Source organism: Nilaparvata lugens, chromosome 1 (genome assembly GCF_014356525.2).
Source record: "Nilaparvata lugens isolate BPH chromosome 1, ASM1435652v1, whole genome shotgun sequence".
In the NCBI taxonomy this organism is placed as follows: domain Eukaryota; kingdom Metazoa; phylum Arthropoda; class Insecta; order Hemiptera; family Delphacidae; genus Nilaparvata; species Nilaparvata lugens.
Window position 1 is genome coordinate 97,952,814 of NC_052504.1, and position 14,187 is coordinate 97,967,000.

General features: G+C 34.0%; 1 protein-coding gene across 1 annotated transcript in view; it reads right to left on the bottom strand.

Moving 5' to 3' along the window:
• Nucleotides 1–14,187, bottom strand: part of LOC111059307 (protein scarlet) — a 54,170-nt gene continuing 39,983 nt past the window's right edge. The window contains 4 exon segments of the mRNA XM_039419731.1: nt 1–1,569; nt 3,298–3,483; nt 6,529–6,629; nt 11,012–11,117. Of these exon segments, the coding sequence (XP_039275665.1) occupies nt 3,302–3,483; nt 6,529–6,629; nt 11,012–11,117 (389 nt within the window). The 3' untranslated portion in view covers nt 1–1,569; nt 3,298–3,301.

Genomic DNA, 14,187 nt, shown 5'->3' on the forward strand with positions numbered 1-14,187 from the left:
AAAAAAATGATAAAGCATCATTAAATAGAATTACAAAATATTTTATTTCCTGAAGAAACATTTAAGAAGCACCTGCCTGCCAGCCTCAACTGGAAGTATCTGAAATCACCTTTCAATAAAACTGCAGTAAGTTTATTGTAGCAAATTTATATAAAAGAGATTTTAAAAAAGGCTCTACATTTCCGTTACTTCATTGAGCTTTTACAGTTACTATATACTATATACTAGACATGAGATTTATCATTAATGACTTGATAGATTAACATTACCAACACCAAGTTGAGTCAAAGACTAAAAATTAATGACTACAGTAATTAAAAATTTCAATTATTGCACCTGTGAGCACCTGTTTTTGTTATACAAATATATTTGCTTCACAAAAGCCTGTTAAACTTTAACTGTGATTAAACCATCGATGGTAATATTTTCTGATAATATAATGGAAGGCTTATGGCTAGTTGAGCGAGAATCGAATCGAATTTAACCGCTGTAAAAAAATCATCAATCTGATGACAACACTATGACGTCATTCTAGGTTGGTTAAATTTGATGGGTGCTCGTGCAACTACCTCTCAGCCATCTTCTATTAACTTATTCCATGGAGACAACAGGTAGAGAAGTCTAAAAAATTTGAAGTAATACAGTACCTACATCATTTCGGTGGGCTTGGCATACTAATACTACTATAAGCTCAATAGAGATGCATTTATTGGCATGTTTTAATATTAGCTGATACTTTTCATGTCTAAAATTTTTAATAATTTGATAATGGTTATTTGATGACAATTTCTGTTTCGATAAAACGTTGAAAACTAGTAAAATATTCACTCATCTATTTCACTATCCATGACGAGCTGCATGTAATAATCCGTTTTTGAACTATTTTCAACGACACTGCAGTCTAATTTTTGAATATTATAGTTATTAAAAACTGGTACTCACATGTGGAGCACTTTCGGATATTTTCAAATCCATTTTCAACAATCTGAGTGTTGAAAAAGTCTGTGATTTGAAAATTTCCCAAGCGCTCCACAGGTGAGTAGGTACTAGTTTTTAATAACTAATATTCAAAAATTAGACTGTAGTGTCATCGAAAATAGGTAGTTGAAAACTGATAAAATATTCAATTATAGAAATAATATTTTCAAGACAAGACTAGTTACAGGAATTGGGTATCACATTCCTAAGTGTCTAGCAGAATATGTTTGTAGTTATGTTTCTGAGCTATTTCAAATTCACTTGGAAAAGTTTATAATGTAAATATAAAAATTAGCGTACTGTATTTTTGCGTTCTCTGTTTTTCCTACTTCTTCTCATCGCTACACTATTACCAAACTCTGGGCCTACTGAATATATAGAAAAATGCATTGAAATTTTATGGAAACAATAAACTATACGGTAATAAAAGAGAATACATAAACCAAGACAACAATAAAATAGAATTAGAGATGTAGACTAAGCATTGAAGTTTGACAATGATCGGAAATATGAGGGGAAAATGTTGCACTTCATAAGCTTTATCACTCAGTCATCTCCTGGTAGACATTCTTGGCAACCATTCTTGGGAACCTGCAAAATAAGATGTCAGTTATAAGTTGGGGAAGCTAATGGGTGATTTACAGCATTCAATTTGGATTTTCGTTGAAAAATAATAATATTTGGAGCCGGTTTCCGAGCTCGGGATTCAGCCAAGTTCTAGACTTTAAACAGCTGGAGTCAGAAAATTGGCTTCCCAAAACGGGGCGTAGTCGCAGCTTATATAACAGTAGTCGTAGTTTTTATTCTCCCATTTCTATAATTGGAAACGTTTTTCCTTGACGAAATTAGACATTCCTAAATAATTGAAAATAGCTGAAACTTTACACTATTTTCTCTTTATTTTATTTTGTGTTCAATTTTCTAGTTTCTCGGAATTTAATTTTAACGTGACTATGACAATGACTGCGACTACGCCCCGTTTTGGAAAACCAATTTTCTGACTCCAGCTGTTTAAAGTCTAAGACTTATCTAAATCCCGAGCTCGGAAACCGGACCTTAATGCACTAATTTTAAAATGTGTAAATATAAATAAAATAAAAATCTCAGTACCCTTTTTTGAAATATTTTATCACATATTTGTAAATATTTATAAATATTTTATCAAGTTTTGAAAATGGCATAAATGTCCGAAACATGTTGTGATAAAATTTTTCAAAAAAAGGGTACTGAGATTTTTATTTTATTTATATTTATATTACAAGTAGCCCTATACAGAAAAGAGTTTAAAATGTGTATATGATTGGTGTGTAATTGAATAGGTGCCGTGGTGCTTAGAAAAGTCTACGGTACTGTAATACCACTTGAAATTTTTTGTTCAAATTGTATCTGAAGCCTGATAATTGGGAATCTAAAATCAAAGTTTGCATAGATGAGGCAGAGCTCATGAATTTTTTACAGATATTGGACCTTTGACAGTTGATAGAGCTCATCAATGCCTATTTTAGGTATAAATTTGATCAAAATCGTTGGAGCCGTTTTCGAGAAAATCGCGAAAACCCCCGTTTTTGACAACATTTTTGCCGCCATCTTGAATTGCATTTTATTTATTTATTTATTTATTTATTTATTTATTTATTTATTTATTATTTATTTATTTATTTATTTATTTATTTATTTATTTATTTATTTATTTATTTATTTATTTATTTATTTATTTATTTATTTATTTATTTATATTTTTCACAAAGAAGCAGTGATTGGGAGAGAAAAACTAAGGATACTCCTTGTACTATTCCTCTCCCAAATTTAGATAACTTTTTAAAAGTCCGAAATAGGGTTATGATTTCACTTTACTAAAATTTAGTCCATTTTCACTCAAAAACAACAAAAACTAAGATTCTTGAATTTTGACGGTTGAAAACAGAATAAAAAAACAAAAATATCACACTCAAATCACCATTAATTGGAAAATTTTTGAGTAATTTTACAAAATTTAGAGCCAGAAAAACACAACTCACTATTCAGCACAGCTGATATACAAAAATGATCGAAATTGTTCGTGTCGGATCCTTATATTGTAAGGACCTTAAGTTCCAGATTTCAAGTCAATCCGTTAATTGGGAGATGAGATATCGTGTACACAGACACACATACACACACACATATACAGACCAATACCCAAAAACCACTTTTTTGGACTCAGGGGACTTTGAAACGTATAGAAATTTAGAAATTGGGGTACCTTAATTTTTTTCGGAAAGCAATACTTTCCTTACTTACCTATGGTAATAGGGCAAGGAAAGTAAAATAGGATTGTACCGTGTCAGTAGGCAGCTTGCTGCTTGCTTCGCCGGACAAAGGAGAGGAAGCCGATAAAGTGAGAGAAGCAATAAATGGCTCCAAGTCCGAGCAGATCCAGTCCTATGTCTGTGGATCGGTACCCATAGTAGTCCAGTACTCCGTCCCCTGTTCTGATGCACGGCGCACCCTTCACGTCCGAACATGCTGATAAACAAATGTCATCAATCAATTATCAAGTTAAAAATTGAAGTGAAATAGAAGCATTATTTAACGAAAATCCTAAATAAATGCTGTAAATCACCCCGAAGACTTCTGTTACTGCAGACATTGACAACAGGGTTAACAGCTAGATGGAAATTCGATGAGAACTACTATCCAAAAATTAGTTGCCAGCCCGGGAATCGAACCCGGTACCTCCCAATTGCTAGTCAGGAATGCTTACCCTTACACCAAACTGACAATCTCTGGATAGCAGCGCTCATTTTATACGAAGCCATAGCGGCCAACCAGTTACAGATGGAATATCAATCTGTAACTCCTGTAACATCCATCTGTAATTCCATCTGTAACTGGTTGGCCGCTATGGCTTCTTATAAAATGAGCGCTGCTATCCAGCGATTGTCAGTTTGGTTTAAGGGTAAGCATTCCTGACTAGCAATTGGGAGGTACCGGGTTCGATTCCCGGGCTGGCAACTAATTTTTGGATAGTAGTTCTCATCGAATTTCCATCTAGCTGTTAACCCTGTTGTCAATGTCTGCAGTAGCAGAAGTCTTCGGGGTGATTTACAGCATTTTATTTAGGATTTTCGTTGAATAATAATTACATATTACAGTAGCCTCTCTCTTATCCGGACTCATCGGGACTGAGGCCAGTCCGGATAACGTTTTTTCCGGTTAAACCGACGTTCCCTAAAAGTCGTTAAATTGGTACGCATATTTTGTAGTTTATAAGCCAATAATGACTTTTACGTAAAAATAATAAAACTAGACGCTTTATTATGATATCTGTGAACACAAAACACAAGAAAATAGTTAGTTGCTAAGCCTTTTTACATTTGAAATATTTAAAACCAAACAGCCATTATGATTCGTGGCAGGTGCAGAAGTACTGTACAGTCCGGTTGAACCGATGTGCTGATGATTATTTTCCGGTTAAAGAGATGTCACTACCATGGAGTGTAGTCCGGTTAAACCGATGTCCGGTTAAAAGGTGTCCGGTTAAGAGAGAGGCTACTGTAATTAGCATTTGAATAAATGCATTCTCTATTTAATTCCATCTGAAATAGAAGCGATATTGTAAGTTCCATAAAATTCATTCAGGCCAAGCTAAAGTTCCAATGCACAAAGGCATAGCCACCTCTAATACAAGGCCCCGGCCTACGATATTGCAACGTCGCAGTGTAGGCCTAGAATCTAATACATGATTTTGAATGAAAAAGACTGAGAAATTGTCAAAAAAACCACTGATTTATTGATAATTAGAAAGACCGGTTTCGGTTATTACACCATTGTCAATATCTGATAAACTAAAACTAAATACAAGAGCAGCAGAATTTATACTAGTAGGCGAGTACTGCTATTGGTCAAGGGCATGAATGACTGCCATTGGCCCAGCTGGACAGTCTCCTCCCACTCAACGGTATTTAAATTTAAATTTTGTTATCATGGCGATTCTATTGCTTAAGCCGCCATTTTGTCACACCGTTGAGTGGGAGGAGACTGTCTAGCTGGGCCAATGGCAGGCGTTCATGCCCTTGACCAATAGCAGTACTCGCCTACTAGTATAAATTCTGCTGCTCTTGTATTTAGTTTTAGTTTATCAGATATTGACAATGGTGTAATAACCGAAACCGGTCTTTCTAATTATCAATAAATCAGTGGTTTTTTGACAATTTCTTAGATGTATTGAAAGTTTGGCACAAATAAATAATTATGTGGAACTGACAATATCGCTTCTATTTAACACTAGCAGGTAACCTGTGCTTCGCAAGGGTCTTTCTTAAAACTTGACGTAGTGAAATCTAGAAGAATTCAAAATAGACCTATGTACAGTGAGTCAGTCATTCTATCAGGGCTCGAATAATTTTGAAATTTAATTAAATAAAAATGGAAGAATATAATTTCTTTATGTAAATAACAACACCTTCATTGAAAGACATATTAACTGCATGCGTTTTCATAATGCCGATACAGCATTGATGAAACTGTAGACGTTTATAATTAGCATTTGTCTCAAAAAAATTTCTAGCTGAAAAATTAATAATCCATGCCACGTGTACATTGCATCAGGAAAACGAAGTTTCAAAACTATGTTTTCCAGGTAGAAAGCAATATAGAAACAGATGTTCCTTTTTTGATTTCGACCATATGATTTGGTGATTTTTTAATGAAATTGAATGTACCATTAATGAAATTTAAACATTAATTCTGAAAAATCTAGAAGGAAAATTGAAATTTGGGCTTCCAGGTGCACGAGATTGATATTTTTAGAATCTATATGCAAAATTTGTAGATCTAAATCATTCCCATTTTTCCGGTATGCAATCCACAAGTTGACATGTTTTGATGCGAACAAACGAACAAACACAACCCTACTCTCTCTTATTATATAGATTTAAATGTGGAAATTTCACTACAGAAAATCTCTGTTCATAGTGTAGAAAGTCATTTATTTCAAGTCATTTTGTTTGATAATAACTTTCTCAAATAATATTATAAAACTTCAACTGAGTTTAGCTTGAAAATGTGACCTGTGTGGTCACGAAACCATGGTCGTGTACCAAATTAAGTGTAGAAAACTGACAACATCTATGTGTTTTTATTTCATCAATATTATAAGATTTTTTAATTATCAACAATACCTTGAAGAAATCAACCTCGAAATTTGATGAATTTATCTGATAAAATTTTACTAAATTTGAAATTATGTTTTGAAATGTCCAACTCTAGACACTCATGTATAAAAAATTAAAACAGTAATAGAAAAAATGTTACTGGGAATCTTTTTTATTTTGACAACTCAAAGTACCTATTTGGATCGAAAACTGTGAAATGATACTAAACTACCAGTAAAAAGATACTAAAACCTGCTGCACAGCCTTGATCTATCGATACACGTTCTAGATCTTTCTAGAACGTTTCTTGATCTAGTGATACACGTTTTTGAGACATATTATTTAGTATATTGATGAATAATCTATCATATGTATATTTTATTGATGTATATTATGAATTTGTGTTTATACTCACGTATGTTGTCCACTTGTTTCCATTGGAGAATGGACACGGCTTCAATTCCATAGTAGAACATGGACAGGTACTTGATTCCATTGAAAGGGAACGGCACATCACTGCAAAATACAATTAAAGAATGATCTGGCAACGTTGAGCAAAAAATGATAGCCCTATCAGCTTTGTCAAATCAGATCAAATTTATTGCCTTACAAAATATGTTCACAATTAAATACAGATTACAAAATGTAATATTTTAGAATAAGAAGTATAATTTAATGATAATAATATACTAATTGGGCGAAACCAGCAAAACCAGAGTTTGAGGGCCGGTGACGAGTACCAAAACAGAAAACAATACTATTACTTCCAATAGAAAACTTTGATTCAACAAGGTAAGCTAAACTATAATATTATAACTATACAATTCAATCAAGGTGAAAGTGGGGAAAACACATATTTATACTGTATGTAAGTTTGATGGCAATCCTAGAGAAAAAAATAGAATTGTGTTGTGAATTAGGTGAAAAACATTTGTTGATTTAATCCAATCAATTTTTTTTAGTACTTCTTCTTCTTCTTCATCTTTGGCTGTGCCTCATCCCATTTGAATGGGGTCGGCATTCCTTCCTCTTAGTCTGCCTCTCCACAAAGCCCTATCCAATGCTTCCTCTCTCCTCCAACCACTCTCCCGCAAGTCAGCCGCTATTCTATCTTCCCACCTCATCCTAGGTCTACCTCGTCCTCTCACACCATCCAAAACCAAAACCTGCACTCTTCGTCAACATAATCCTCCTCCCGTCGCTGTACATGCCCAAACCACCTCATCCTTGTCTCCTGCATTTTCTTTCCCAGTGGTCCAACTTTTACAGTGCCTCTGATCAATAATTGAATGAATTATTCATTTCTTATTTTATCTCTTCTTGTAACTCCACACATCCATCTTAACATTCTCATCTCAGTCACTTCCATCTTTCGTTCCTGTTTCTTTGAAATGGGCCATGTTTCTGTTCCATACAGCATAGCTGGCCTCACAACTGATCTATACACTTTTCCCTTCATTTGACAATTCACTCTCTTATCACAAAGAACACCACTCATTTTTCTCCAGTTCATCCATCCACAATTTATTCTATGCTGTATTTCCACATCAAGCCCTCCATCTCTCTGTACACTTGAACCCAGGTACTTAAAACTTGCAACTGGTTGGAGTTGTTTTTTTTCAAGCTGTAAGGGTAGCCCATCATTTTTTTTAGTACTTGATGCTATCTAAAATTAAATTATCGAGTAACAGGTCAATTTATTTATTTCTTTACTACATAGGGGAACTGTCTACGGCATACTATTAGGTCTGTCCTGGAAACACGGTAATTTGATGGCGATCTGAAATTGTAAGCTGGAATGTATGGAGTAAATGTTTTTTGGATCTATTGATATAAAGTATTAATTTTTTTATAAATAGTTGTCTCACTGTCAGAACCGGGAATTCTTCATAAAGTGACCCGTATATCGTCTCGGTCTTTGGAGAGCAGCTTTTAGTATGTGCCTCTGAATCACACCTACTTTATTGAAATGAGTGTCTAAGGCACCCCCCCAAACCCTTATACCATACTGAAATATGGATTGGGCACAAGCTGAATAGACCATCATCAATAACTTTAAATCTCCAACACTGCTCAATCTGAATGAACAATATATTTAATTTTTTACACATATTATCAATATGTGCATTCCACTTCAGATGTTGATCTATTTAAACACCTAGATATAATTATAACCTCTCTCTCCTCCAGACGGCACTTTGCCATGGAGAAAAATGCCTACGATAAAATGTTATAACTGATTTATTTTGTAATGTAATTATTGTGAAATTGAATAAAGGCCAATTTATTTATTATTTATTATATTTATTATTATTAACTTCTCTCACGTTTGTCAGTGATTGACATCTACAGTCCCTAACAACAAAATCTGAGTTTGACGGACTACTCCTTTCAGCACAGTCAAACGAAAGAATTTTAATTCCACCATTTAACATTTCCGCAGGGATGGAATTTCTTGTTGGCGAGAAAGTCATATTATACGTTTTTTAAAGTGAGCGTGTGCAGATCAAGCCATGACTTAACTGCTGTGAGACCTGATTCTGTTAGAAGTTTTGTTTCTTTTCAAGTAGAACCAGAAAATACTAGAGCTGTATTATCAGCAAAAGAGATGGAATAACAGCCAATAATATTAATTTTTAGTAAGTCATTTATGTAAATTAAGAATAACATTGGTGAGAGAACTGTGCCCTGAACTGTGCCCTGAACTGTGCCGAACTCAGTTAGATTTACTCTGCTTGATTTTAATATCTGGGATCTATTTTGTAGATAGCCTTCAAAAAGTTTGAAAACTGTTCCACGAAAACCTATATTTTCCAACTTTTTAAGTAAAGTTTGATGAGGGATGGTATCATAAGCCTTTGTCAAATCCAAGAACACAGCAAACGTTTTTTTATTCATTAAGAAGTTTTCAGACAAAATCCTCACCAGTCGAGACATTACATCCTCAGTGGATTTCCCCTATTGAAAACAAAACTGATTTTCTGCTATGAAATTATGTTTCCTGAGATAATTAAGAATACGCTTTTTTATCATGTTTTCAAATATTTTAGATAAATTACTAATTAAACTGATAGGACGATAATTTTCTGGAGATTTTCTATCGCCTGATTTGTATATAAAGGTATAATCAAAGGTATATAATTTGTCAAACGATATACAAGAATAGTAACACCAATGTTAATGTAGCCTACTGCCATTATAACGTGGACCTCACTATAGTTTTAGACGATAATGGTAAAATATTCTATAGTTATAACAAGTAGGTATAATATTTAAAACGTATTTTAAAGCCTTCCAAACTATAAAAATATATTACAGGAAACTTCATAGTTTCATAGTAGGGAATCGTAGTTTTTTGTGTGGCAATGTATCCGTCTAAATACATGGCAGGCGGTTTTCTCATTCAGTTTTTTATTCCCTCTCATATTTTCCCTGAAATACAGTTAGCTTTTCCCTTAGCTAATGACAATAATGCAATGGAAAATGCACTGAATTCAATGTAGATTTAAACATGCTCTTCATAGATTACAAGCAGGCTTTTGACTCTGTAATAGTTAAAAATCTCCTAGAAGCAATAGAAAGTTTTGGATTCCCTAGGAAAATTGTAAGGCTGACATCTATGGTCCTAATGAACAACAATGCCAAAGTACTCATTGGAGTACTCATTGGAGGAAAACCAAGCGGAGAATTTCAAGTTTCTCAAGGAGTGAGACAAAGAGATGCTCTTTCAGCATTACTTTTCAACCTAGCTCTGCACAAAGTGGTTGAAAAGTTGAACCTTACTGGGAATATTATCTTCAAATCTAGACAAGGACTAGCCTATGCCGACGATATATTATTGGTAGCTCGAAATACAATTGCCATGAAAGAAATGTTTCTCACACTGGAAAAGAAAGGAATAGAGATAGGTCTTAGAATAAACAATGACAAAACAAAGTACATGAAAGTTACCTCTTCTCAGGCAAGGAGAACAACCGAAGATCTTGAAGTTGGTGAATACAAATTTGAAAGTGTTGCTAAGTTCAATGGTTAGGTTAGGTTAGGTTAGGTTAGGTTAACTAATTAGGTTAGGTTAGGTTACCTAACCTAACCTAACCTAACCTAACCTACCTTGATACTGAACTCAATGTAGATAACAATCTCACTAATGAAATAAGAAGAAGAATTGACCAGGGTAACAGGGCCTACTTTGCAAACAGGAATTTGATAAAATCTAGACTGATATCGAGAGGAAAAAATTAAAAAATATATCAAACACTGATAAGACCTGTGGTGACTTATGGCTGTGAAACTTGGTTCCTCAACTCTCAAAACACAAATTCATTGAGGATTTTTGAAAGAAAAGTTTTGAGAAGATCCAGTATGTGAGGAGGGAGAATGGCGAATAAGAACCAATGCTGAAATTAACACCTTGCTACAAGGGAAAGATATAGTACGTTATATAAAATCCAGAAGAATTAGCTGGCTAGGTCATGTACAGAGAATGGAGGTGAACAGAATGCAGAGACAGATGCTTTCTGGGAGAATGGAAGGAATGAGAAGAAGAGGCCGCCCTAGAACACGCTGGCTGCAAGATGTGGAGACATGCTTAGGAGTGAGGAATTGGAAGAGGCAGGCATGTCAGAGAGATGATTGGAGGCGAATAGTTGAGGAGGCCAAGGTCCACGCAGGGCTGTAGCGCTTCGTAAGTAAGTAAGTAATGACAATAAAATTGCAAAAAATAACTCAAAATTGATGAAACATGATTCACAAAGTCATGAACTCTTCATGACCTCTGGAGGGTTTATTTTAAATTAAGATTAAAAACAGTTTTGGGTGAATGCCTGTTGTTTTTACATGTATACTATCTATTGCCTCTAAATGAAAAAAATAAATAAACAAATCGATAGATTACTAACCTCAACGACATGTAGATTCCACAGAAAATAAGACTAATCTGCTCAATGGGTACTGACGCCAATGATCCAGTGGCAACCGATTCAAATGTGGCCGAAATCAGGCAACCTGCAAACGTAACAAATACATAATTTTACAGGAAAAACTCAAAAAAATCTATAATGTAATTTTATTGAATAATGATACTACTCCTGTCCTACTCTACGGAAGGGTAGTATTGTTTATTCCTAATTCATACATTTTTCCCTGATAAAAGAACGGTATTTATTTAATTTTTTATTCATTATTTTTCATCTCACTGAGCTATGTTTTTGTTATATTATTGCTTGTGACTGTAAATATTGTGAATTTGAATAAATAACATAAGATTGAAAGCTGCAAAGATGCGATTCCGCCGTAGAATTAAGTAAGGGCTGCCATCGGAGAGAACATTTTAGAAATGAATATATCCGATCAGAGCTGGGAATATACTATTTGAATAAAAAGTTACAGAATACCGGATTCAATAGAAGGGACATATGAAAAGAATGTCTGCAGAAAGGTTTCTCCTACACGTATTAAATTAAATTAAAAATACTAAGAAATTGTCAAAAACTACAGAAATCTGTGGTCTTTGACAATTTCTTAGTCTTTTTCATTTAATATGAATAATTACCACACTATCAACTTCTCAACTACACAAAACGTATTAAATTATAAACCTTTAGGTAGAACATCAATTGGAAGGATCCAGATTAAAAGATTGGGCCCGGTTGCACAAAAGACTGCTACATTTTTAGCCTATTACGATTAAATGCCACGAGAACCAATCAGAGAAGGCTTTACCTTAACCTAACCTAACCTAACCTAACCTAACCTAACCTAACTGTGTGTGTTAAAGAAGTCTCCTCTGATTGGTTCTCATGATATTAAATCACAATTTAAATTCAACAGGCTTTGGTGCAGCCGGGTCTTGAAGTCATACGAACTGTGACCTATAAATTGTTTATTTTTTTCAAACTAGCAGGTAACCCGTGCTCCGCAAGGGTATAACTGAAAAATTTATAAACTGAAAATTTGACCTCTTGAAGAATTTGAAATAGGACTATTTAAACCATCCTCGAAAAGTTAAGAATCTATTCAAGTTAATCAATAATCAGTCAAGCAGTTCAGACGTGATGATGCTTCATTCTTGAATTCCCTATCCCTTACAGTCACGGTCCTGTAGCTTTGCCTATCGACGGAGGGCCACTAGAATACAATACTACCCGTTCAAAAACATCAAACATTTTTTATGTATCTTTTAATAAGCAACAGATGATTTTTGTATATTCTCAACAGCAAAGTGTTGCATCCGGAAAGATACGCCAATAGCTTTAATGTAAGCAACAGATGCTCTTTTGTATCTTCTCAAAAGCAACGTGTTGCATCCGGAAAGATACGCAAATAGCTCTAAAATGCATCTTTATATAAGCAACAGATGCTCTTTTGTATCTTCTCAAAAGCAACATGTTGCATCCGAAAGATTGAATTTATAGTTTATATTTATTTATTCATTTTCTCAGTCGTACAATTATTTTTACAGTTATATGAGGAGGCACAACAGGCTTATGCCCAAAACTGTCCCTTTCCAAAATTAATACTACAGTCCAAATCAAAATCTAGGTTAAGCTACTATCATTCATCAAAATAACAATTCATTCACACTTCAAAAAACAAACACATCATCAATTACAAATAGATATACTATGAATTCGATTTAGAATCATATATATCTCTTTCCTGTATAGGGCTACTTGTAATATAAATATAAAGAAAATAAACAAACATATGATCAAATTAAGAATCTTCCAGTAGTATTTATTTATTTAATTCATATCACTTGGAAATGGCATAAATGACCGAAACATTTTGTGATAAAATGTTTTAAAAAAAGGGTACTGAGATTTTTATTTTCTTTATATTTAGAATCATATACGGTACTATGTTTACTACAATATTTGTTAATATACCATGTATGACTAACAGTATCCATTTACTATTTTGGACTTTGAAGTAAACATGTTTTCTAAAAAAAGGAGAAATAAACGAGAATAAGTTTCTCTTGCTAAATTTTTCTTCTCGTGAGATCAGCTGGATGATCCCACACACATGCACTCGTTCACTCTCTTCCATTACGGTATCGACAGACGACAAAATTTCCAGCTGTTTTTCCAATGACGTATTTATCCTTTTAATGTCCTTCAGCGAGTTATCCAAGGGTTGAGACCTAGGGCAATCGAATCTTCATATCATAAACCTACTTTGTTCCAAATTCCGTGAAAATCGTTAGAGCCGTTTTCGAGATCCGGTCACATACAGATACATAAACATATCCTATTATATTGAGCAAGCAATTTCTGAATTTGAATTGTGATTTAATATCATGCGAACCAATCAGAGGAGATTTCTTAATGGTAAAGCCTGAATTTGAATTTGAATTGTGATTTAATATCATGCGAACCAATCAGAGGATATTTCTTTATGGTAAAGCCTTCTCTGATTGGTTCGCATGATATTAAATCACAATTCAAATTCAAATTCAGGCTTTACCATAAAGAAATCTCCTCTGATTGGTTCGCATGATATTAAATCACAATTCAAATTCAAATTCAGGCTTTACCATAAAGAAATCTCCTCTGATTGGTTCGCATGATTTTAAATCACAATTCAAATTCAAATTCAGGCTTTACCATAAAGAAATCTCCTCTGATTGGTTCGCATGATATTAAATCACAATTCAAATTCAAAAAGCTTTTGAGTAGTCGGGTCTTGAAGTCATACGAATGTGACCTATAATTTTTTTTCAAACTAGCTAAGCAGGTAACCAGTGCTCCGGAAGGGTATAACTGAAAAAATTATAAACTGAAAATTTGACCTCTTGAAGAATTTGAAATAGAGCTATAAACATCCTCGAAAAATTAAGAACGGAATCTATTCAAGTTAATCAATAATCAGTCAAGCAGTTCAGACGTGATGATGCTTCATCCTCAATTTCCTATCCCGCACAGTCCCGGTTCTGTAGCTTTGCCTATCGGCGGAGGGCCACTAGAATACAATACTACTACCCGTTCAAATACATCAAACATTTTTTATGTATCTTTCAATGAGCAACAGATGATTTTTTGTATCTTCTCAAAAGCAACGTGTTGCATCCAGG